Source organism: Rhipicephalus sanguineus, chromosome 6, assembly GCF_013339695.2.
Source record: "Rhipicephalus sanguineus isolate Rsan-2018 chromosome 6, BIME_Rsan_1.4, whole genome shotgun sequence".
Lineage (NCBI taxonomy): Eukaryota > Metazoa > Arthropoda > Arachnida > Ixodida > Ixodidae > Rhipicephalus > Rhipicephalus sanguineus.
Window position 1 is genome coordinate 78,159,910 of NC_051181.1, and position 24,759 is coordinate 78,184,668.

General features: G+C 48.2%; 2 protein-coding genes across 4 annotated transcripts in view; one reads left to right on the forward strand and one right to left on the reverse strand.

Annotated features, from left to right (window-relative positions):
• LOC119395919 (NADP-dependent malic enzyme) overlaps positions 1-24,759 on the forward strand; it is a 187,867-nt gene that overhangs the window by 128,732 nt on the left and 34,376 nt on the right. For all 3 annotated transcript variants that reach the window (XM_037662939.2, XM_037662941.2, XM_037662942.2), the window contains exons 3-4: positions 21,787-21,945; positions 24,025-24,225. In XM_037662939.2, coding sequence (XP_037518867.1) covers positions 21,787-21,945; positions 24,025-24,225 — 360 coding nt within the window. The remainder of the gene's footprint in view (positions 1-21,786; positions 21,946-24,024; positions 24,226-24,759) is intronic.
• Positions 1-24,759, reverse strand: part of LOC119395922 (uncharacterized) — a 145,833-nt gene that overhangs the window by 92,974 nt on the left and 28,100 nt on the right. The window lies entirely within an intron of this gene.

Here is a 24,759-nt window from a genome sequence, read left to right on the forward strand (position 1 = left end):
CTCGCCCGTCGTCTGGAAATTAAAGTGACACGTTTTCGTTGACTTGCGCGGAAAGAGCGTTGCAACTCCAAGGACGAACGTCGGCGGATGGAAGCCACTGTGGAGGAATTAACGGCGCCGGCATATCACTGGCTCCTTCAAGTGCACCTGTTCTGCCGTGGATCTCTCTGGAAGCGACGCTCCATGAATACTGATATTGTAGGAAACGAAAGTGACTAACGGACGCGTGCAAAATAACTCGTAAACCGACCTCCTGGTAAGAAAAGAAAGTGTTTTTTTTTTTGTCTCTTTAACTTGTCTTCTGGCCTATGTATATATAAAGTGCAACAGACAGGTCTCTCGGCAAGCCCTATTTTAAAATGTCAAGAGAAAGACTCAATTTGCATGATTACAATAAGAAGAAATGCACATGCATGCGAGGATAGAGAGTAAAAAGCAACACTGCGCACCTTCAATTATATCGTTTAATTAATCACCATCTTCATTATTTCAAAGCGTGAACCTTCAAAGCCAATAGTTAGTGAAGACACCGCAGGGTAAGGTTCTCCTACTATTGGAACAGGAAGCTGCGTCTTGCTTCATTGTTGGCCGTACTTAATCGAAGAGCGAAGGTTCTTCGTTTGACGCTATGAACCATGGGAAGGCCCAGATACATACCGATATAATCCGCGATAATTCCAAAAACGAAGTGCAGCGCCGTCGCACTGCGTGACATGTCATCTCTCTCGCGCGGACTGCCCACGAAGACACAAAAAACTTAATGGATGGCGGAAAAAGTTTATTAATTGCCCTGCCGATAGACGATCTGGGCTCAGGTCTGCCATGTCGAGACGTCACGGCCTTGCCTCTCCGCCGCTTCATGGGCCTGCTGGACTGCCCATAGTTGGTCGGCAAGCTTGGAGTTGCGCAGGGCGGCTTCCCACCTCGCCGAGAGAACATCGGGATTAATACCTCTGGCTCTAGCCTCGCATTCCCAGATAATATGTTTAAGCGAAGCTACATTTGAAATAATAGATACTTTTCGTTTTATTGGGGTCGCCCAATCATATCTATGTTTAAAGCCCATTACGCAATGAAAGCTTTCTTAGTAGGCGTCCTCCGTCTCTTGTTTGACCCGGTGCGGTGATCTAATGGTTATGGTACTTGACTGCTGAGCTTGAAGGTCGCGGGATCGAATCGCGGCCACGGCGGCCGCATTTCGACGGAGGCGAAACGCTAGAGGCCCGTGTACTTCGATCTACATGCACGTTAAAGAACACCAGGTGGTCGAAATTTCCGGAGCCCTCCACTACTGCGTGCCATATGAATCGTGGGTTTGGGGCGTGAAACCGCTATAATTATTTTCTGACTCTCGTTTGGACCTTGCTTCATAAACCTCCTGCAGAACAATCGTTGCGTTTTTTTTTTATATATTCATGTTTACTTTTGCTTCAGAGAAAACAGCGTGGCCCACTTTTCGATGCAGTAACCTATTTGCCGAAAAAGAAAGACAAGAAAGGGGGTTGAATACGCGAGACTCTCGTGCCGTTCCGCTATACGGCTACGTGACAGGGGCCCTAAAGCACAGGCCGCCACTTTGCGCTTCAGTTTCGCTTGGCCACGCGGCTAAACGGGTGGGTTCGTTGAAAGGCTGTGTACAATCACGGCGCAGGACTTCGGACATCAGAAACACATGAGACACAGGGGACCAGGTGGACTACACGTCATGTCGTCGCCCATCAAACCGCGCTCGAGTGCGCGCAATCGTGTAGGCGTGTTCGTTGTGACCGAGGCGTTGTGCCGCGCCATTGTTTAAAGACGGCCTCTGCGGGGCTACCATTTAGCAGTCACAACCGATGACCGAAAAGGACAGCATTACTGTGATTATCGCCTCTCACAGACAGCAGCAGCAGAGGGTAAGCGAAGGATTTGGTTCGGTGAGGCTTTCCCCAAACGTCGCATTTGAATGACGTGCCGTAATTAAGCGCACCACGGAGCAGCTCAAGCAGCTGACAACTCCTTTTGGATCATTTGATACATTCTGGTGCCAGTGTTTAAAGCGGAGCTCCCTATGCCTACGTCCCCGAGCTTTGGAATGGCTGGCCGGTGTTCGATCCCTCGATGATCAACATGGGCCGATCCTTGAGACTGCGCCATCGGAACGAGTAGACTTGGTGGGCCGACCCTGACGCTATGTATAGCGCGTGATTTGCGTACTCGCGAGAGCTTTTTGTGTGGTTTATAATGAGACTGAATCCTGGAGGCGGTGCAGTCCTTATCGTCCTGATAATGCTATCGCACCGTAGTCGCTCAGATGTTGCAGGCGAGTGTGTATAGTTCAGTTCAGTTCAGTTTTTTCCTTAAAGGCCCCGTTAGTAGTGTTACGTAAGGGGTGGGGTACATCATCAGCTTCTTCGTCTCCTTCTACAGACCTTCGGCATCAGTGTCTTGCCGAATAAGTATAGTGAGGTGTGGGAAAATGTCTCAAATATGGTTTAGAGGCGCGGGAGGCTATATTGAGCAACGTAAGGAAATTAAATGAACTAAGTTCAAGCATATTGTGTAAGCTTATTAAACTATTGTCGAAACGTTTGATGAAAGGAACTGCGCTTAACGTACAGATTCCAACGAGCACGCTGAACTTGTTTTGACTTGTCTTTTTTTTTTCTCTGTGTGTGTTTATTCTCCAAATTTGACGTTGCTGACTCGGACCTATCCCGCAAGAGGATTACGTGTATATGACCAGAAGCGTCGTGCTCTTTAGTCGACCTTCACAGAAACTCGTGCATATCGATAGCTTCTTTCAGCTGTGAAAGAGTTTATACTGTCACCATACATTGTTCCGTTGTTTGCCGCTCCTTGCGATAACCTACTGGGGCCTACAGCGTGGCACGTTTCAGTCGGTGTCACGAAATGTTTTGTATTTTTCTCGGTCAGGGCCGTGCGAGTTTGTTGTGGTATCGTAGCTACTGTCTCGGCCTATCACGATGATTGCCGGCATTCCGCAATCTATCTGAAAAACGCGGCCTTGTCATCCGTCTCATCCTGACAAACAATGGTTGTAGAAGTGAACAGACCTCTTTCTGCTTCTCTCGCGATTGCTGCAACATCTCAGCTTTCGCGCACGACTCCGCGCTGACTCCGGAGGTCACAGCTATTTAACTTCTTACGCCCACCCGTGACGTTTTGTTAGGCATCCTAGAATGGAGACTGCTGCATCCGACGTATACAGTTCCACGGCAGCGTTATCGCATATTTTGAGATACTGGGGAGGTATTAGAGCCTCTCAAGATAGAACAACAATGTTCAGGAGGATTAATTCAGCAGTTTAACGAAAGATACGCCGTTCCAAAGTAGAGCTACGAGCCGAAGGATGGCAACACAATGTGCGAATTGTTTGAATGAACAGGAATACGTACTTCAGACCTAAGATAGCTCCGCGTATCGAAACATTGGTCATCTTCTCTTAGGTATCTATTCCTGTTCTTTCAACCTATTCGTACGTTCACATTCGAGTGAGTGAGTGAGTGAGTGAGTGAGTGAGTGAGTGAGTGAGTGAGTGAGTGAGTGAGTGAGTGAGTGAGTGAGTGAGTGAGTGAGTGAGTGAGTGAGTGAGTGAGTGAGTGAGTGAGTTAAAAGATAATTCAGGAGCCCTTGCCCTATGGGGAAAATGGGGGCAAGCTAGCTTTGCGTGCCGGACGTAGTATCTTTCTTTCTTTCTTTCTTTCTTTCTTTCTTTCTTTCTTTCTTTCTTTCTTTCTTTCTTTCTTTCTTTCTTTCTTCTTTCTTTCTTTCTTCTTTCTTTCTTCCTTTCTTTCTTTCTTTCTTTCTTTCTTTCTTTCTTTCTTTCTTTCTTTCTTTATCGCTCTTTCATTTCTGTGCTTCCCGCATACCTGCACCACCTCTTCCGTATTAAACATTACCGAGGTTAATATTTAATACCGAAAGTATGCAGTTCTCGGTTATAGCGGCTCTGGACCAATCGATTCAGATGCGCGCTCAGGCAGTAAAGATAAAATGGAAAATGAATCTTGTCGCATCCTCTCATATTGGCGGAATATCAAATGAGTACACAAGTTGAGCAAGTATTTACAATTTTACCGCTTATTACACAAATGAAAAACCGTACATCCTGCGTAAAAAAAAAAAGAAGTGTGAAAGCGTCAGAGAGAGGTTAAAATGTTCGCTTCACACGGGAAAGCTGCATCCTCGGCGAGGCGTCGTGAGAACGACGCGCTCCGCGAAACCTCCTTCGCGTGTTTCCACACGCACCTTTGATCCTCCCACGTTGCAGATCACATTACATTGCTCCGAGTGCTCGCCGTTTCTATTGCTGAGCTTCTCAGTTTTAATCAGACGCAAGACTCCTCCTCAAAGATACTCTGTTTCATAGAAACTCGGGCACAGCGTCTCTCTGTAACGGCTGGATGTGTGCTTACTGTCGCGTGCACCTATGGGCGACGAGGCTAACTGTAGAACTATATTTTCTAAGCGCAGCGGAGTGAATAAGATCGCTACGCACTGAAAGTAAAGGCAAGTAAACAGTACCTTCACTGAACGCGTTTAGAGATAAGCTGTTAAATGGAGATAAACAACGCTCTCTGTGTGGTGGCGAGGTCGAGAACATTTGTGTGTTTGTATGTTTCTGTGTTGTGTTGTGTGTATGTGTGTGGTGCATGTTGTGTATGTATGTATGTATGTATGTATGTATGTATGTATGTATGTATGTATGTATGTATGTATGTATGTATGTATGTATGTATGTATGTATGTATGTATGTGTATGTGTGTGTATGTGTGTGTGTGTGTGTGTGTGTGCGCGCGTGTGTGTGTGTTACAAGTGGGCATTGTTTTCTCTCTGCTAAATGTAGCTTACTCCGCTTTTGATACTTGAACCTCACTTGTCTTATACCTTATATATTGCACGTTTCAATTAAAATTCTGTAGCCGCGATCACTGCAAGCTGACTGAATCTCATTATTCGTATTACCGAAATAGAAAAAAAATATATGAGCCATTCCATTCCATGAAGGTGGATGACCAGCAAAGCCGCTTAGCACACGACACAGAGCTGACACAGAATTTCGGACCACAGCCGATATCACTCCCTGCAACTAAATCCGCAATGTCTGTCCAGAAAGTCCCTTTAGAAGTTAGCGTTCGCACTTGTAAAGTTTTCAATTTGAGCAGCATAGTGCTTACGTGTTTTTTTCTTCTTTTTTTTTTACCGAATTCTGCGTTTCGCGACATGCGTCGTTTGCTCTGGCTTACCGCTTAGGCTTGGCGTTTCGTGCACGTTCCTGATTGGTTTTTGCTAGCTTCAGGAGGCTATCCTGAGGTGGGGTGAGGTGGTAGAGGAGGCCTACCGAGAGTAAGATCCCTCACCTTCATCTCGCAGCCCCTTTCCCTTAAGAAGGGATAAATAAAACTATTTCTCTCTCTCTTGCTAGCTCTTGTTCTTGCTCACCTGTTAACTGTTGTGTGCCACTTCTGTGTTGCCTTCTTCATTTTTATTGGACCAGTCGTAAGTGGTGGGGTTTGTCCAATTTGTCTGGCGCATACGTTTGTGTTGACGTACAGGAAAAACACGAGGAACCCCATCCACACACAGCCTCGCTTTGAAGGTCAACATTTGGTGTGGACTTGACACACAAAGAGACCCGTTGCCTGATACGTATTTGGTGTATAAACATAGACATATTTGCTGGATTATAAAGATGCTGCATACCAATGCCTATGCTTCTCGGTCGAGCACCCCGTTTTGGTTGGGAGACTGTTACACCGATTAGTTCCGCAAGCGCCTGCCAGCCGCTTCGGCCTGCATGCGCATATGGCCTCCCTCGAAATTACATTCGAGCTTAGCTCTGCCCCTTCTTTGTTTGCCGAGCAGCTTCCTATATGGCACGAAATAAGTAGAACGTTGCGGTTGCGTACCTTGAGGGCGGTGCATTTCATATACGGAAGACAAGTGAGCCACTTCCGCGGCGAGGTTTCGAAATTTAGGAAATCAAGATTTTGGTGCAGTGCTACAGAGTGTGTGTTTCACTTCATTTTAGATGCGAAGCACCTTATGGCGGAGTTCAATCCAGTGGTGGCGGTGTGCGGCGTGACCACCCTTACTGCGCATGCGCAAACCCTCCCCACACACCTCCTCTCCCTTCCCCTTCCCCTCTCCACTTCTCATATCCCCTCCTCCTTTCCACATCCTCCTCTCCACTTCCCCTCTCCCCTACACCTTTCCATTTACCCCTCTCCACTTCCCCTCTGAAACGCGGGCTCGACATGCCGAAACGTTGCTTCGCATCGCCTCATGGTCCCCTTTAGCGGGAGATGGTGTGATTTTGCATTCATTTTACGCCGCATTATGTGGATCGCCATCTTTGATCCTTTAACAGCGAAACCTGGGCCGACAGTCTCGTGGTAGTTACGATCACGCGTCTTAGTACAGCCATGACCCCTTTCATCGCTGTGACGACTTGAAAACGAAGCGTTGCTGCATTTAACTGTCAAGGTACTTAGAAATAATGGCTCTCAATTGCTGCTTCAGACTGTCCGAGCATTTTACTTCAGATATTTTCACAAATGCCCGATCTGAGGGAGGATGCAGGTCGTGCACACAAGGCTTCGTGGGAATCGGCTAAAGTGAAGCATAAAAAAAAGTGAGGCTCGCCAATGGATACTCTCAGTTTGAACAGCGCTCCTGTTGCAAAGGCGGCCGAAGCAGCGAAGGAAACTAGCGTGCTTCAAGTGTCGAGCTGTGACACTTGATAGTTCGCGCTCATCGTCTGTTTGTTCGTTTAGCGGCGTCCCTTGAGCGCGAGTGGCTTTCGTAGGCTCCGTAACATGAGCGCGGACACCACGGTGAAAGCTTGAAACAACCCTCTTCCCCTCACCACCAGAAAACCGCGCGAGCAGACAGCGGAAGGGCAAGGTTCTCCCTGCGAAATATAAGAAGAAGCGAGCGAGCTCGCCGACGACGACTTTTAAATGCGCCCGTCGTGCTCCTAGCGCCATCTCGCTGGTAATGAAGAAACGCTTATAAGCGCCGGCCGTCTCTGAGTCCGTACAGCGCTAAAGGGTGTGTATATAACGCTCGCCGTTAGCTATGATGAGGATCTGCGTTTCGTGACGTAGCGGTTAGCGTCACTCGCTGCGGAGCAAGAGGTCTCTGGTTCGATACCGCGCTTCGGAAGCATTTTTCTGAATTATTTTTCTTTGGGGCTTTTATATATATATATATATATATATATATATATATATATATATATATATATATATATATATATATATATATATATATATATACATACTTATACATATACTTAGAAACATATTCCCTGCCTTTCCGCATTACATTTTTCTCTCTCTCTCTCTATACATATACGGTGCATGACGGCGACGGCGACGGCAAAATTCAGCCGAGACTGTCCATATAATTGCTATCGCAATAAAAAAAAAGCTGTGACAAGAGTCTGAAGTGGAGTACAAAGCATTTAGACATACGCTACCGATGTCACATTGTGACCGCACTGGGAACCGGTTATTCCGCCAAAAACAACGGATTTGACCTCAACGAAGACCGAACAAAGACCATTCATTGAGAGAAGCGTTTTGTCTGTTCTACTGAACACTGCAGCAACGTTGCTTTACGGAGCTTTGTTCGAATAATCATCATGTGCAGCCGATGAATGGGCCAATAAGTGTTATGGGAATGCTACTCCAAATGATTAATCAAACGGTATATTAAACCTACAGGGATGATTTGACGAACGTATTTCAGAGAGACTCCTAAAGCTATAGTTCTTTGGTAATCATTAGCTGTTTACATAACGCACTAGTGGAGAAAATATAAACAAACAAGAAATTGACGAACAGTATTGTGATTTCGCCTAATATGTACTGGTGAACAAGCTGGATGTCATAATGGGCGATGTCCATGTCCCTATGTCTCCGACTGCGATGACCGCTCAAAACAACGATGTGATGTTGAGAGTACTTTCTTGCAGGCGCTTTCTTAAGATAAAAAATAATCTTCGTGTATTACTGGAGGCTAGTTTTCGTTTTGGTTGATATTGTAACGCAATTGTAGCCCAATATTGTAACCCAATATTGTTAACACAATATTGTAGCTTTCGTTTGGGTTGATATTGTAGTTTTGGTATGATATTGTTTGGATTGATATTGTCTAATATCAATCCAATATTGCAGTCCAATGATTTTCATTGGATTACAGTCAAGACATTTTGTCTTTATTCTTAAAAAGGCACACTACGCGGCAAGTACTTTCGTTGGTACGATATACGGCAGCGCTACGGTTTTGCGATTGCGTCGTGACGACAGTGACGATTGCGTCGCAGTGCGTTTATTAGCATTCGTTGCAGATAATGCGTAATCGTTTAGGAAAATGCCGAATAGGTAAAATACTGCAGTGACGACGTGATACGTCAGGCCGAAAAAACAGGGAAAAAGGGAAAAAGTTCACAAACAGCATATCCACGGAGTGAATGATGATGAGTGGGCGAAGCTGCGGAGGTTCATCGGTAAACCGTGAATCTTCCGTGAATTCTGCCCAGTACATCATCACCGACGTGAGATCGGGCGCGTTTATACTAAAGGTTCGATGAGTTACGACGACTTGCAGCTCACTTTAATTTTACATGTACGCTGTGAATTTTCATTGTTTAGAAAGCCATTGCTTTAGAAAACATCTGGCGTCTTTCGTTAAGCAGCTGGCGTCTTTTCGTTTTGCTTTAGAAACATCTGGCGCTCTTTCGTTTTGCTTTTAGAAAACATCTGGCGTCTTTCGTTGGTTTATTTCATCAATCAACGGCGTTTTGAACAAAATTTTTATTGTTTAATCACGCACAGAAGAAATCTCACCAGGCACTACTTTGGAGGTAAACAATGGCTGCTAATGGGAATGAGAGACAGAAGAAGTCGGCTTTTAGCTAACACTTACACTTCTACTTCTACTAACGTTTCCTACTGGAACATGCCAATGGCTGCTAATGGGGAATGAGAGACAGAAGAATTCGGCTTTTAGTTAACGCGCACGCTGCGAATTTTTTATTGTTCAACAACGCACAGGAATATTCTCCCACCGGCACCACCTTGGAGGTCAAGATCTGGTACTATCGTTACGACTGGTTACGCACTACTACGACTACGAGGGACGAACGGGTGCCGCCTTAAGGAGCTTCGCCCCTAAAAAGATGGCCGATCCCTCTGTCATAGGAATCAATATAACACGAAAGTGAAACGTGTCGTCACAGAAGTAATTGACTGTTTATAGTGCATTGGTATATGAGAGCTTGTACAATGTCTAATGTTGACCGCTTGATGTGGACGCACTCACGTTGACGCCTAGTGGCACATCTCTGTACCGACGACTAACGCCCATGATCATGATTTAACCCTTGCGGTAGCTCAAGTTCCTGACATATACGTGGACACCGCATATGGAAAATCCCGGGCAAAAGTGGCATCTACAAGCACATAATAAACACCCTCTATATGCACTCCTTCAAATCGTCGTCAAACGCGCAGGGAAACGCTACGCTCGTCGTGTCTTCCCTCTGTCTCTTAATTCTCACAGGACGAAAGGGGGACGCGGTGCGAGAGCCAGGCGAGCGTCGGAGAGATATTTTTCGATATGGATGGATGCTATGAGCGAGGCTTGGGCTAAAGCGTTGACTAAATTACACTTCTACTGGAAACGCGCTGAATCGGGCGGTTGTAGCAATGGCGCCATTTTTTTTTTCGAGCCTGGTGGCACTGGGTGGCACACATGTCACCACCCCGTTATAAAGGGGACGCTCATAGCATCCACCACCCAAGAGCACTGTGAGAGCAAAGTGTGAAAGATAAAAGGCGTGTTCATGCAGCCTCCGTTATGTGTTTGGCGGTAGTTCAGTGGGCTAAACGCCCACCACCATCGTCGCGTACCGAAGTGTCAAGGGTTCGACTCCTGTGAACGGAACGTTTTCTTAGTTTTTTTGCCATTTGATAGCGTTCATTTTGCTGACGTGTTTCCGTGATGGAAATACGTCATGAAAGTCTTGGTGGACCCCGGCACATAAAAAAAAAAAAGAGCCATTACAAAAAAAAAATGGAGCCATTACAATCTGCGGAGGTGGGTGATGGGCGGAGCTGACGGGCGCGCTCCCGTCTCAGCTCTCGTCGCGCCGTTCTTCATAAGCGCGCTGCTCCTCGGGCCTTCTCACAATGCGCGGTCGACCCATACTTGCCGAGCACGACCACGCCAACAAAACGCCTATAGACTAAACTATAGACTATAGGCTAAACACGTACCAAAGGCGTACCCGCTCCACTGAATCTTTCCGCAGCTAACGCGGCGTCGCACTGCCTACGGCATTGGCCCATTTTTGGCCGATCGACGCTGTCAGTCGATGACGTCATCGTGTGACGTCTTCACGACGTCACTAATTTTGTTGATCTGGGACTTCACGATCACGCCCTTATGCGAGGTCATCGCTCGCTAGAGGAAGGTAACGTGTTCTTTTTTTTCGTACGCAGACAAGCTGACGGACGTGCAATATCAGGAAGTGTCATTTACGGTACGATGTAAAGAGAAGATATATTGACATTGTATGGGTTACTTATTGCGCACATCGACATAGAAATGCTGGCGCAGGGGACGCGACACCGATATTTCTCCAGAGGCCTCTTTTATGCAGTGTCTGACTGTAGGGAAAATTTTATAGCGCGAGTGTCAAGGTTTGTTTGAAGTCGTGCATCCGATAGCTATTCAGGCGCCGACCGTCACAACTCACGTACTTTGATATTTAGCAAACGGGAGATCGCCGAAACAAGTCGTATACACTTACCGGAACAAGAATGCCAGAATGTTCACACCTTTACTGTGCATCCAACCGCAATTTACCGGAATAATATTTATTTTCACTACATTTAACGTGATGCAAACATGCGCTTGAGTGATCGCGCGCATTCATTTAATCTTACTAATAATTTCTGGGTTAAACACAATATTAATGAGAACTAACAGACCATCTTCTTTCCTTAATAATTTCTGGGGTGTTACGTCCCAGAACCACGTTAAGATTATGAGAGACACTGTAGTGGAAGGCTCCTGGGATTCTTTATCGATCGTGTACCCGAATGTAAGTACACTCCTTTAATATTGAATGACGTTTAAAGCGTAGCGTAGAAAGGAATGGTCTCAGGCATGTTTAATTAACCATGGCCGTACAGCATATTGTAGTGGATGGAGTTGTTGTTGTTTTCCTCCGAGCATGGCTCATACCCAATGCAGGGGATTGGCCGAGTAGGGGGGGGGGGGGAGTTTTTCCAATATTATCTGTAATGTGTCATTCGTAGAAGCTATAATTAACTAATATAATGAATTGATGAACCAATTATTGGTAATGAAATGTTTAAAGCAGGTAGAATTTAGCTAGATATTCTTTTAGACTATCTGATGAATTCCTCAATGGCGAAGAAAACACCCCTGTGGCTGTATCCCAGAGTGGTGGCCCCAAAAGAAAGTATAACCGGTTCTGATACTTACGGACCCAGCTTTCGAAGAGGTACGTGGTACTATGATTCTTTTCCTCAATGTCATGAACCGACAGAAATGACCAATGGTTTCCTCCTGATTGCAGAAGAGGCACCGTGGGGAAGTCGCTAAACCTGCTCTATGTAAGTACAAATTGAGGGAGGTAACGCGGCAACGAAATTTCGCCATGACTACTTCCATTATTCTTGACGTGGATAAATCGCTGCGCCAGGAAAGTAAGAGGCGCTTGCGAGCATAGAACGTAGCGACGAAGTGACTGGCGCATGAAAGGGAGGCTAGAGAAAGAGGAAGAAAAGGATGGACTTGTGTTAGACTGTGTCCAGAAAGCGTGGATGTGTGCCAAAGTTATAGGAACTACACTACACTACACTATATAGGAAGAATTCACCAACTACTCGGCCGGTCCTTTCCATTGGGTATGTGCCATGAGGAGAGGACAACAACAACAACAACGACAACAAGACTGTGTTTGCCCGAGTTCTTCTGGGGACGTACTCTTGTGCGTTACACTTGGCGGCAGCGGTGACAACGGCAACCCATGTTTACACGGAGCAAGGCTGCCGCGACAACGGCAACAGTCGGCGATCCAGAGAGACACCCTATGGAGGGGGAGCCGCCTCTCCTTTCGTCCGGTCGTGGTTGAAAACAGATTTGAAAGCACCACTCTTGCCGGTATATGCATAGTTTAGTTATAGGCGGATATAACAAGCCACTGGGAAGTTGTGGAAGCTGCAGGCTTTACCGTCTTCCACGGCACGTGCAGCGAAAGCGTGGTGCCATCGCGCGCGAAGCGTAAGGAGCTTGCCGTGTCGCAGTTAGCACCGAGCACTTGTCCCGCCTTGCGTTCTGCTGGCAGTTGAAGCGAATCGCCAGTTTACGCATCATAAGCGCAGTGCGTGTGTGTGTTGGAGGCGGGCAGTAAACCCTGACGGGCGGTGGTCCAATTAGACCGCGAGTGAAAGGGTCGAAGGTCACTGGCTTCGGATTTTCGAAGACGACGACGGGTCTTTGACGCGTTCCACGACGATGTGGTCGTGTTCTTTTAACCTGTTACGCGCGTCCATCGGCATCGCCGAGAACGTCGCCTGTGCCGGCAGAGCGAGGATCTCCCTGACACCGTCGACGGCGCAGGTAGGTAGCACGTATACGTTGCGTCTCCTTAGGTGGGAAGCCTCCTCGGTACTTCGAAACCGACGCCGGTTATCGACGATGCCGAAACGCGGTTAGCGTTTAGCTAGATCGGCGCTAACCGTAACGATGGTGAAAGTGGCACGACGGATGGTTCTCGAAGTGTTCTGTGCTGCGTCGTCAACAAAGCGTCCCTGGCACGCTCGCTTTACATCGATAAAAACGCTGTGAGCGTTTTCTTGCGCCGCGATTCTGTGTTAGTAAAAAAAAAAAAAAACGGCTGCAGCTACGCGATAAGGGTGCGAAGACTGAAGAAGTGGCGGAATTGCTGAAGTTACTTTTCTGTAGGTCGCATTGGCTGGTGGCGTTACCCTCCTTTCCCTCCTCGTCATCCTCACTTCCCTTTCCTACCCCTTGCTTTACTATACTGTGCATACCTATGAAGGTCCTTGCTAAGTTATTATATCACAAAGAATTACCGTCACCATTTCAGCATAACGTGTTCATACTAGACAAGCGGCTACGGGAATCACGAGACAAGGACTGCAATCCTTTTGAACTAACAGAAAGCAAGACTATATTTTTGTTCTTATATTTTATTTTATCCCTAACAACCAAGTGAAAAGGGGTAGCCGTCACCAAGAAATGGCGACAACTTCTTCGTTTATTTTTATTTCAACAAAAAAGGGACTTGAGTCACACATAGATGAAATTACTTAATGCAATGGCATGGATGAAACATGTAGAATCGATTGGGCGGGTGTACATGTAACCAGGCTGGTGTGCATATATGTGTGCAAAATGCTGAACAAGAAAATGCAATTAAGACATTGAAGTATTGTTTTAGAGACAAAAGGTTAGTTATAGGTAATACAGTGCGAGAGTTTGTTTGCAACTGTCGCTTGCAGTCCTTTCTAACAAAGAAAAGGAGACGACGTTCTACAATGGCAGAGTGACAGGCTGGACCAGGCCCCAGGGTGCGCTTTTGACTTGTCAAACGTAGTACGTACTCTAACGTAGTCAACCAACGATCCGCCATTCGTCCCGAGCAGTCTGTATCATCCGCAGCCTTAGTAGCTTCTCCGCGTACTCTCTGGCAAGTTGTCAAGGTATTTTTTGATGGATCCAAATAACTGTTACGCGCGAATTTAAGCATACGATAATTGTGTCGAGAGCGTGATTCCCTTTAGTAAATAACGCCGTCACTGCTAAGCTGAGCCGCGTGTTCTGCACAGTAAGCTGTTACAGCTCAGTGAAAGTGCTACCTGAACGTGTACCCATCGCATGACTACATGTTGTGTTCGACTTAAGGTGTCCCGAGAGGCTCCGCCCAGATGACCGAAGTGCGGCAGCCGATCGTCTCCGCGACTATAAAGGAATAGTCCCACTCATGCTTGCACTCGGCAATGTTCTCCGAAGGTGGAGCCACCGGCCGTCCGGCTCCTGACGTCAGTCTGGAGTGCGTCCCATTGGTGCAGGCTTGTATGCATGCGCCTTTAAGGAGAAAATGCCGCAGACTTCTAAAGTTGCATCCCACTATAGAACAGCAGCGGCCCTGCGGCTCCGAGAAAACCTTGGTCACGCACCTCGGTATTAAATGCGTGAACATGAAGTTGTGTTCATAGTTTTAGGTAGTTTCAATCGATACAATATAGTGAGGAATAAAGGAACAAGAATTTCTCCTTGGAGTCGTGTTAGGCGAATGCATAACGAACCACACGAATATTTCTAAACATATTTTCTTTAGTAGCGACAGCTCACCGCTATCCCATAGCGGAGTACCTAGTACCCTAAGAAGTCCTAAATTTTTCTAAAGACACAGCTTGCTGTTTTGGTGACTGACATCACTACGTCCAAACAAGTTACGCTCTCAAGCGGTGCGACCGAAATTAAGAGCCTGACGATCCCCGCGTGGCCGTATTTGTTCATGCGGGCAGCATGGTTAAGAACAAAAATAAAAAAAACAACGGAAGTTTATCGTAGCGGCATCATTGAGATAACGTATGCATACGGTCATCTGCATAGCAAAATAATAATAATAATAATAGAGGAATAAAAAAAAACGCGCGAGAATGTATGTCGCCACTCAACCGGACCTACTGCCGCGAAACAGGTACTCGGGTTCGTGCCCGCATGTAATACTGTAAAAGGAAGAATTCGCAGTTTTTACTGCACTCCTGAGCGTGGTCAACTGCGAAGGCAGCGCTGTTTGATACGAAAACAGGCGCGCATTCTTACATTCACAAAGCCCGGGATAACGGGGTGTAGGGGGCGATGAGACGGAATGGGGCGCTTGCACGGGCGAGACGCCGAGCGCGATTGCGCGTGGAGCGTCAGTGGAGGGGAGCGGCGCCTTTGTGGTGGAATCGCCGGACTGCACATGTTTCGCCGGCGGATGGTGCAGGCAGCGTGGAACGGTGAGGCGCGGAAGCAGCGGAGGAGGAGACCCACGTGTGTGCGAGTGTGTGTGTATACGTGTTGTTGTCCGAAGCGCGGTCACCGTCACGCACTGATACGCCGTACAAGGCGGTGTTTCGTGCGAGCCGCGATGCTCGAATGAGGATCGCCCAACCACGCACCGAGACGCGCGCCGATTGCATAAAAAAAAAAAAAGCTACTGAGCTTCGCCCTCGAGGACCAACGCTGGGCCGTCCAGCGGGCCGAGTCGGCCGCCAGAGCTCAAGGGCTCGTGGCCGACGCCTAGGTGGGGATATTCGCCCGAATCCCCGAAGAACTCGCCGGACTTTTTTTTTTTTTAAATAAAGTTGCTGTCTCTCTCTCTCTACTGATGTTGGAGGGAGGGGAGGCTGCCACACCGGACGCTGTCACGTCAGCTGGTCTTTACGTTAACGCACATGTTACGCTGGTAAACTAGCTCTCCCACAGCTAACAACCGGATTTACGTTTGTTCTTTTCAATAGACAGTGACCATGCGTAGTCGCGCGTCTTTCAGAGAGTGGTACTTTTGCAGAGTGCATGCATGAGTTGTATATAGAGATGATCAGTCCAAAGTGTCGGCCAGTGTGATTGTCCAAAAATCGTTTTACGAAATTTCATAGGTAAACCTTGTGTAGTTTGTCAAGTGCTACTTCAAAGCAGGCGTCGTTTTGCCTGCTGTGAGGGAGCACAGCTGCGGGCAGTTCGCGCGCCCGGGTATAGGGCCATCGTCCGAACATACAAGCACGCGTGCCTCGTACGATTGTAACATAGCACGCCAGGCCTGTAGCCAGGAATTTTTTTCGGGGGGGGGGGGGGGCACTTGCTGAAAGCCTTGACTATTTGAGAAAAACGCCTATTTTCATTATTTATTTTCGGTAAAACACCATGTATCAAAAATTTGGGGGGGGGGGGCCCTCCGGTCGCCCCCCCCCCCCCGCTGGCTACGGACCTGTAGCACGCCGAATACCTTTAAGAGGTACCAGTGTTAGCGGTACACGTGAATGATATATACCAAACAGATGAAGAGTAACGAATGGTAATTTAGAAGAAATAATAATAATTAATAATTGTTTGTGTTTTACGTCCCAAAACCGAGATATGATTATGAGGGACGCCCTACTGAAGGACTCCGGAAATTTCGACCACCTGTGGTTCTTTAACGTGCGCCCAAATCTAAGCACACGGGCCTCTAGAATTTTCGCCTCCATCAAAAATGCGGACGCCGCGGCCGGGATTCGATACCGCGACCTCCGGGCCAGCGTGGGAAATACGCAGAAGTAATGAAGTGGCGATATGAGAAATTTTTGACGAGTTGACTTGTTTTCGTCAAACCCCTGACGAAGGCAAGTGCTCTTGCCGAAGTGTTGGCTCCAGCGAAATTACCTGTTGAACGATTTCTTAAACTACAAGCCCCCATCTTCACTGAACTTCGCTCATGTTTGGATTAGAAGTAAGACGTTATCACGAAGTAAACGCTTTCGTTACATACACACAGGCCCAATAATTAATTCAGTTATAAGCCACTCATGAGCTGAGCTTTGTGCGCGAGGCACACAGCCCATGAAGGGAGGTTCATATAGGAAACGAACAACCCAAACACATTAATGGCCGCTCATCTGTTTGCTCCCCCTCCCACTCCATCTCTGTTTGCAAACTGTCGTCGCTACAGACTTTTAGTATCTTCCAGTTCGGAACCCCTGCGCCTACCTCTACAAAGATAAAACCGTGCAGCGTGTCGCGGTCGTCTTCTCAACACGCGCGTGGCGGCAACACTCCAATTCCCATGGCGTCCTCTGCTTCCGCGTATGCTTTCAAGTGGCCCAACGCCAGAGGGTGCAGTGGTCGTCATCATCATTCCGGTGTCGTTGTTCGCAGACACGCACGCAGGCAACGGTGTGGTGGCCGCGTCAGCGGTGATGAAAGACGGCGTGCCGGCCAGCTTGGCTGCACGCCCGTTGCGAAAGCGCCGGCGCGCGTCTTTGCGCGCGAGACGCCGCGACGCGGAACCACACGCCGCTGCGGCTGCCGGCGACGACGAGCTGAGAAGCATCGCGTGTTTCGGGGCCGTTTCGGCGGGGACGCATTGTGTGTGTGAGGCATCGTTGCGTGCTCGCGGGATGCTCTTCAGTGGCCTCTCGGTGTCGTACTGTTGCAGCAAGGCTGCAGCTGATGCAAACGCGCGCACTGCGAGATGATCGCGGCGCGCTTGCAGCGCGTCCTGCCTTATGCCTGGTTGTATCATGTGCTTATGCAGTATTCTAGTTTTTGGGAGAGGGGGGAGGGATATATAGGAATTGTTGGGCTTTTGCGTCCCAAAACCACGATATCATTGTGAGAGACGCCGTAGTGGAGGGCTCCGGAAATTTCGACTACCTGTGGTTGTGTAACGTGCACCTAATTCTAAGCACATGGGCCTCTAGCTTTTTGCCTCCAGCGTAATATTGCCGCCGCGGCCGGGACCTTTCGACCAGCAGTCGAGGGGGGGGGGGGGGAGGTATGTTTGGAGGGGGTGATGTGACATGTCTGAAACGTCCCAGGCGGTTGTACGTATTAGCTATATTTCAGGGCGCGCATCATACGTATCATCTCACGTGGCCATGTTCATTACCACGGTAACGACCTTAATGAACATATATCAATATATACTTGCCGAATAAGATTGCTGAGAGACGTTAGTGTCATGGTTCTGGTATAACGTAGGGATATATATATATTTTTTTTTTGATGAATGTGTGCACTATCAGCATTCTCTCTGTGTACACATCAGCGGTATTGTGAAAGGACAAGCTATGACATATATACATGTCTGTAACGCTCCGTGCCAACATGGCGGCTTTGCCAGCATTGACTTATAATTCATGGAGAACAAGCAATTGCGTATTACGAACGCAGTAATTGTCTCGAGCATATTGCCACGACGATGTGAACTGCCGCACACGCCAGATTGTTTTGTTATATTTACAAGGTCACGCCATCAAGAAGGTCATCGGTAGTCCAGGGTTGAACGCCAACAATCTTCGCACATTACGTAACAGCCGAAAGGTGGTGATAAAAAAGAAGCAGGCGTTCGAGAGTTGTAGAAGTAATGATGAATAAATGCAGCAATCGAGGAACTGAAAAGAAGGAAGAAGAAAGGAGGCACGCTTCTATTGCGACAAGGTGCGGAGGCGCACACAAAGTGTAACCCACTATCGCAAAATGCGATGTGGGCGATGTCGTGCAACTTGGACGAAGAAGGCGGGTGACCCGCGTCAGCCCTAGTTTCTTTCTTCTGTACACGTTACGCACAGTGCACCCGGACAAAAAGGAAAACAGCCTCTGTCTCCCCAGACGTCGTGAGGGAATGCTTCTTCTTTTCTCTGCTTTTTTTTTCTTAACCCGCACGTGCGCACGATCCGAAGCCAGCGTTCTTTTCGGACTGCCTCCTTGTTGTGCCTGGTGTTAATGCTCGCGTGGCCGAGATGACTGCGCGCGTGCTTGCGGCTTCCGAGTGTCATATACACGTGAATAGGCGAACGGGACACACGCGAAGGAGCATGGTGGTTTCCGAGTCGCTCTCTTGTTATTTCGTACGAGGCACAGCTCCTACATCTAGGAAGAGGGGGCTTTCCGGCATTGCCTTCGAATGTTGGTTACAAAGCGCGCGACGTTGGTCCTTTGGTAAATGCACGCAAGCCTTACGGCGGTTGTTGCCGCTACAGACGCCTCCGCATGATAATTTGTATTTCCCTTAATTAATGCGCACAGATTTCTCAATGAATTCTCGAATTCTGTCGCTTTCATATTCTTAGCCGCACTTTTCTAAAGGTTAATGAAATACTTGGGAAGCAGGGGCGTAGGCAGAAATTTTTTTCGGGGGGGGGGGGGGGCACCTCCTTGATCTGTAGTGGGGACGAGCAGGCAGATGTGGTCGAGTGTCATTTTCTGCTCTGTATGCTATGGCAAAAAAAAAAATTTCGGGGGGGGGGGGGGGCACGGGCCCGGTGTGCCCTAACGTGGCTACGCCCCTGTTGGGAAGTGATGCATAAGCGGCCGGGAGCTCTACGCAACGAGATTAATCTCAGTGTTCCTATACCTTACTCGTAATAAAATGTAACCCTAAATTCACCATAGCCAATAACATTAGCGGCCGATCTATCGAGCTCAGTTTCAATGCCTCACGTTGAGAGATTTAGACTTGCTTGAAACCGCGAACCACCGTGCGGCCATGCGGGCACTTGCATGCTTTCCTCGGCTTTCCCCTATCGCAACCCCTCCAGGCGGAAACGCAGTTAAACACCATCGATGAAATCGTACTCTGGCGTCGTACGGCTCGCCACCTGAGTGAAGCTGTCCGTGCGACGGCGGTTCTAGTCCACTTATACAGTTCAGCGCTGCCACAGCCTGTCGAACTCTTGCCAGAAGTTCGGCGACGTCTGAAGGCACAGGCCAGGGACAGCGGACCGCTCACTCGCCTGCGACGATCCAACCATCAAAAGGCATCGGAGCTCGCACTCACAGCCATCGAAGACTTACTAAAGATATATGCAGATACAGCTATCGATGGCGGCATTTTGCACACCAGCCTCGCGCGCCCCATGCTACCTTGACGAGTAACAAACATGCCCCCATATTAGAGAGGCACTGTTTCCGTCAGTACTGGCGGAGGTCGCAGCTATGGGGGACTGTTTATCAGCCCCGATGCCCAAGCTAGATTGCTTGTCGCTGACCAGATTGCCTGTATACACATACACTACATAGGCTGTTCGAGAGCTGCGAAAAGTGACTAGCCCCCCTAGATATAGCCTCAGACGTGCACCGCCTCATCCACTCATGCGTCTGTCCTGTCTGGGTGCTGCGCCCACAGGGTATAATAAATCAACAAACTATTGCCGTGGCTTCTTCTTCCGATAAAATTTATTCTCGACATGTCACGTGATTTGGTTAGAGCTGTATAAAGCGCTCGGTAGACGACGAATAAAAACAGCGCTAAACGCGGGACGAGAAGAGGACACATACACGGCGCTGAACTAACAACCAATGTTTATTGCAAAAACAAGTGCAATACATAGGACACAGGTGTCTGCGCAGAAACACGGCACAGAAGCGAATAGTGCACAGCCATGTGATAAAGGCAAACTGCAAACATTATCAAGAACCTGTCAAATCAGTGGACCCCAGATATCTAATTTCACAGCCATGAAGCGAAATTGAGGGTACACTAACACAAGAAACATCATGCTGTTGAATGTGAAAGGCTTCGCTAATCTCGCGTTCGCGCTGCTTGCTATAGCGCCCCATGACCACACACTTATCGAGAATCGGCCGACAACCACAATTTTTACAGTGGTCAGCCAGGTGGCTTGGGACAGAGCCTTTCAGAGCATAAGAGTGCTCCCTCAGCCGATCATTTACGCATCGGCCTGTTTGGCCGATGTAACAGCGCCCACAAGTGAAGGGTATTTCACACACAACAGCTGAAACACATTCCACACAGCGCGTAGCGTGTTTCTTAGTGCATGCTTGTTTCTTAGGTCCGTCACTGTTAACCCCGCGGCACAGCCCAGCCAGCTTGCCGCGTGCGCAGAAAACAACTCTTACACCAATTTTGCCTGCAACTTTCTTTAGCCTGTGCGACACCTCATGTACGTATGGAATAACAGCCGTGCTGGAGTGAGGCGTGATACGCTGGCTATGGCTTTGTCTGTTATTGGGCACCCTTAGCGACTTAAGGAGAGTCTCGGCGATCGAGGTTAGCATGGGCATAGGGAAACCTGCTTGTTGAAGACGGTGCACTTGGTGCGTAAAACTGCTGTCGACCTGGTGGTGACAAGAGCGAGTTAAGGCTGCCTTTAGGCAGGAATGAGCGATGCTTCGCTTGACCAATTTGGAATGCGCGTACGTGAAAGGAAGAAGGCTTTTCTTTGACCGTGCCTCGTATCGCCAACAGACATGGTCAGACAAAAAATGCATTTCAAGATGCAGGAATCGTAGCCTGTCGTCAGACGTACACTCAGAAGTTAATTCTAGTCGCTCCACTTTACGCCGAAATACGTCAAAAATATCACCAGTGGTTCGTCGAGGGTTATTTTCATCAAATTGGTAAACAACTAAAAAGTCGTCTACATAGCGGAACACCTTAACAGTGCTTGTCTGGAGAAGCTTAGCCATGAGACTTCTGTCATAATGTGCGAGTAAAAGGTCGCTAAGTACCGGAGCTAAGCATGAGCCGATGCGCACTCCTTCACGCTGGGTGTAAAAGGAGTCCTTGTGAAGTACAAAGGTCGGTTGTAGGTAAAATTGCAGTAGATCCAAAAACCTGTCAACATGTATTCCACACGCATTCTGAAATTTTGTGCACCCATAAGGTTCAATGCACTGGCTAACTTCATCGCACACGAGGTCATGAAGCAAGGAATAAAAAGTCCTTGACATCAACAGAGAAGGCGCTTACTCGTTTTGGGCACTCAGTCCGGAGGTAATCGCTGACGATGACAGGGCTCTTGATTCGACGAGGGTCATCGATGGGTAGGGCTGCCAGAGACCTCTGAAGATAGGATGCAACGGGGCGCTGCCACGTACCGCGCCCCCTGTTTAGCGCTGTTTTTATTCGTCGTCAACCATGCAGAATTAACCAGCCCAATCAAGTACATTGATAAAGCGCTCATTTACTTTTTTTTTCTTTTTTCGCTCTGCCTCCCCAGAACCTGGCGTTCAGCGCCCGTGACCGTGACAACATGTCCCTGCGCGGCCTGATCCCGCCGGCCGTGCGTTCTGTGGAGACCGAGCTGCAGGCGGTCATGGACAACATCAAGCTGTACGAGTCGGGGCTCGCAAAGTACCTCTACCTGCGGGAGCTGCACGTGAGTCTATACACTAAACGCGCGTGTACATGCACGGCTTGGCACGACCGTCGCCACTTTTGTAGTTTTGTACGCGTGCGTCTCTTGACATGTGTGACGTAGACGTTGGCGTGAAAACACGGCGCCGCGTGTACTCTTTCAGACTTGAATAGGTGGGACACTCAAAATGCAGTTTTCTTATCGCGTGTTAGTCAATATAACGCCCCGTCATTATCAAGATTCGAATAAAGAATTGAAAGAAAAAGAACATGCAGGAGATACTGCTATAGACCCTCCGCTATAGAACCCCTCTTGAAGGCAATGTCTTCTTGCTTTTTTCCTCTCTGCAACATATTCCTGCAACACATGTCTGCGAGTGCGACATCTTTCTCGTAAGTCGTGGTGTGACCTTTCTGTAGCCATACATTTTCCGATCGTGCATATTTTATACGTAATTGTACGCCTCATAAGTACACCATACGATACATTGCGGTATGTCTTTTAGTCCTTCTCGAATTTTAAACCGAGCGCTATTGCAAAAAATAGTCGCCCCACATATGATTCGTTGCATATGGAACTGTGTGGAACTAGTTCCGCCGCGCTTTATGCGCCAGCTTGTGAGAAAACTTACGTTGATTTCGTCCGGACCGCTGTGTCGTCACAGATGACGAAAAGCGAGCGCGAAGTATAGTTACGGGATGACATGATAATGTATGGTGCAGCACCGTAATGACAACCCGACACTTAACGTTACTTCTTAATTTCGCTCAACAATAAGAATAAAAAGCCATTTTGCGGCATTTAACGTGATGAAAAGGTTAGCGTGTTTAGGTATAGCGCGATAACGACGAAGACGGAGTAAAACAGAAGGGACACGGGCAGCGCTCGTCCGTGTCCCTTATGTTTTACTCCGTCTTCGTCGTTTTACTCCGTCTTCTGTTTTACTCCTTCTTCCGTTTTACTCCGTCTTCTGTTTTACTCCCTCTTCTGTTTTACTCCGTCTTCGTCGTTTTACTCAGTCTTCGATGAACTAGCCCAACTTTCGATACTATTGCAGGATGAGAAGGTTCCTTTTCCACACACAGCTCCTCTAGGCTTTTAACGGTGGTCGTCATCATCATCAACCTATCTTAATGTCCTCTGCAAGACGAAGGCCTTCTCTATCTGCAATTTACCCTGTCCTACGCGAGTTGATTTCGCGCTATGCCTGCAAATTTCTTGGTTTCATAATCCGGCATAATTGTAGTACTTAATCTAGTAAAATGGGGTTTTGACGCTCATAACGTGCGTGTCAGTAATAATGCGACGTCGTTGAACAGGAAACGCCGCTGGAGCCAACGTTTTTACGAGTGGACATGTCTTCGTCAGGGCGCATCACAAGTCTGCACTGTGTCGCGTTGCAGTCTGCGCAAGTCTGTGTCGTGCAGTTGCGCAACACAAGTCTTCTTCTTGTGTAAACGTTGGCTCCAGCGATATTCCCTGTTCAACGATTTCTCGTCACTTCAAACTTCCGTCAGTATAGTTAACTGCGGCGAATGATGATTGTGGCTATAAGCTTCCCATCAGGTTATACAGGGTGATACGCCTGGCTGATCACTGGTGCCTATTAGATGCGAAGTATCTTATGGCGGAGTTGAATCCGGTGGTGGTGGTGGTGTGCGGCGTGACCACCCTTACTGCGCATGCGCATACCCTCTCCGCTCACCCTCTCCCCTCCTCTCCCCACCTCCTCTCCACTTCCCCTTTCCACTCTTCCTCTGAAACGCGGGCTAGACATGCCGAAATTCTCTCCTGCGCAACGCCGCGATAAGCACCGGCGCATGCGCGTCCCCCCCCCCCTTCTCTCTCCTCTCCTACGCTACCCCCCTCTCGCACGCCTGCCGACTGCGTTCCCCGCTCGCCTTGTGAGAATTAGCGGCCAGGCTAGAGGGAAGACAAGACGCGCGTAGCGTTCCTCTTCGCGTTCCACGACGCGAGGTCGGTAGCATGCGGAAAGAACGCCAACGAAACGCGATCGTGCAAGTGCTCCGGCTTCGCATCGCCTCATGGTCCCTTTTAGCGCGAAATGGTGTAATTTTTTAACTGTATATGCTTTTGCAGGACTACAACGAGAAGCTTTTCTTCCGCGTTCTGAAGGAATACACCGAGGAGCTGATGCCTCTGGTGTACACGCCCGTGGTGGGCGAGGCCTGCCTCAAGTACAGTCTCATCTACCGTCGTCCCAAGGGGCTTTTCCTGACGGCGCAGGACGCCGGCAAACTTTACGATGTGCTCGGAAACTGGCCCGAGAAACAGGTCGACGTGAGTGTCACTTGGCGACGACGCTATAATGCGGAACGCATCCCTGTAACCTAAGTTCCTGACCTTAAACCGAACCTAACCACAGGGGTCAATGGATGCGAAACATTTGCCGGCGTCTAACGAACGACACCGTGCTGTGGGAAGCTTCTCTAACCTTAAACCTAATCTATCCTAGCACTCTGTACTCTAAACCTTCGCGTTTTCCGTGAACGCCCCGCATCCTTCAAAACGCTTTACCAGTAAGCCCAATTTGCAACTTAACTTCACTTTGGCGTCGTGGTCGAAAAAAAAAAATGCGCAGTGTGTATAGACGTCTCACCGACGATTGTATAACGTGGGAGGCATCTATTTAACGTAACCGAATCTTTCACCTAACCTTGAGCGTAACATAGATAACAGGTCGAAAAATGCAAAGCATTTGCAGGAATCTCTGTGACGACTCTATATATGGGACGCGAGACAAACAGAAGGCACCTATACTGGCCATAGCTTACTTTGACCATGGATCATGACACAAGAAAGCGATGGATGGCC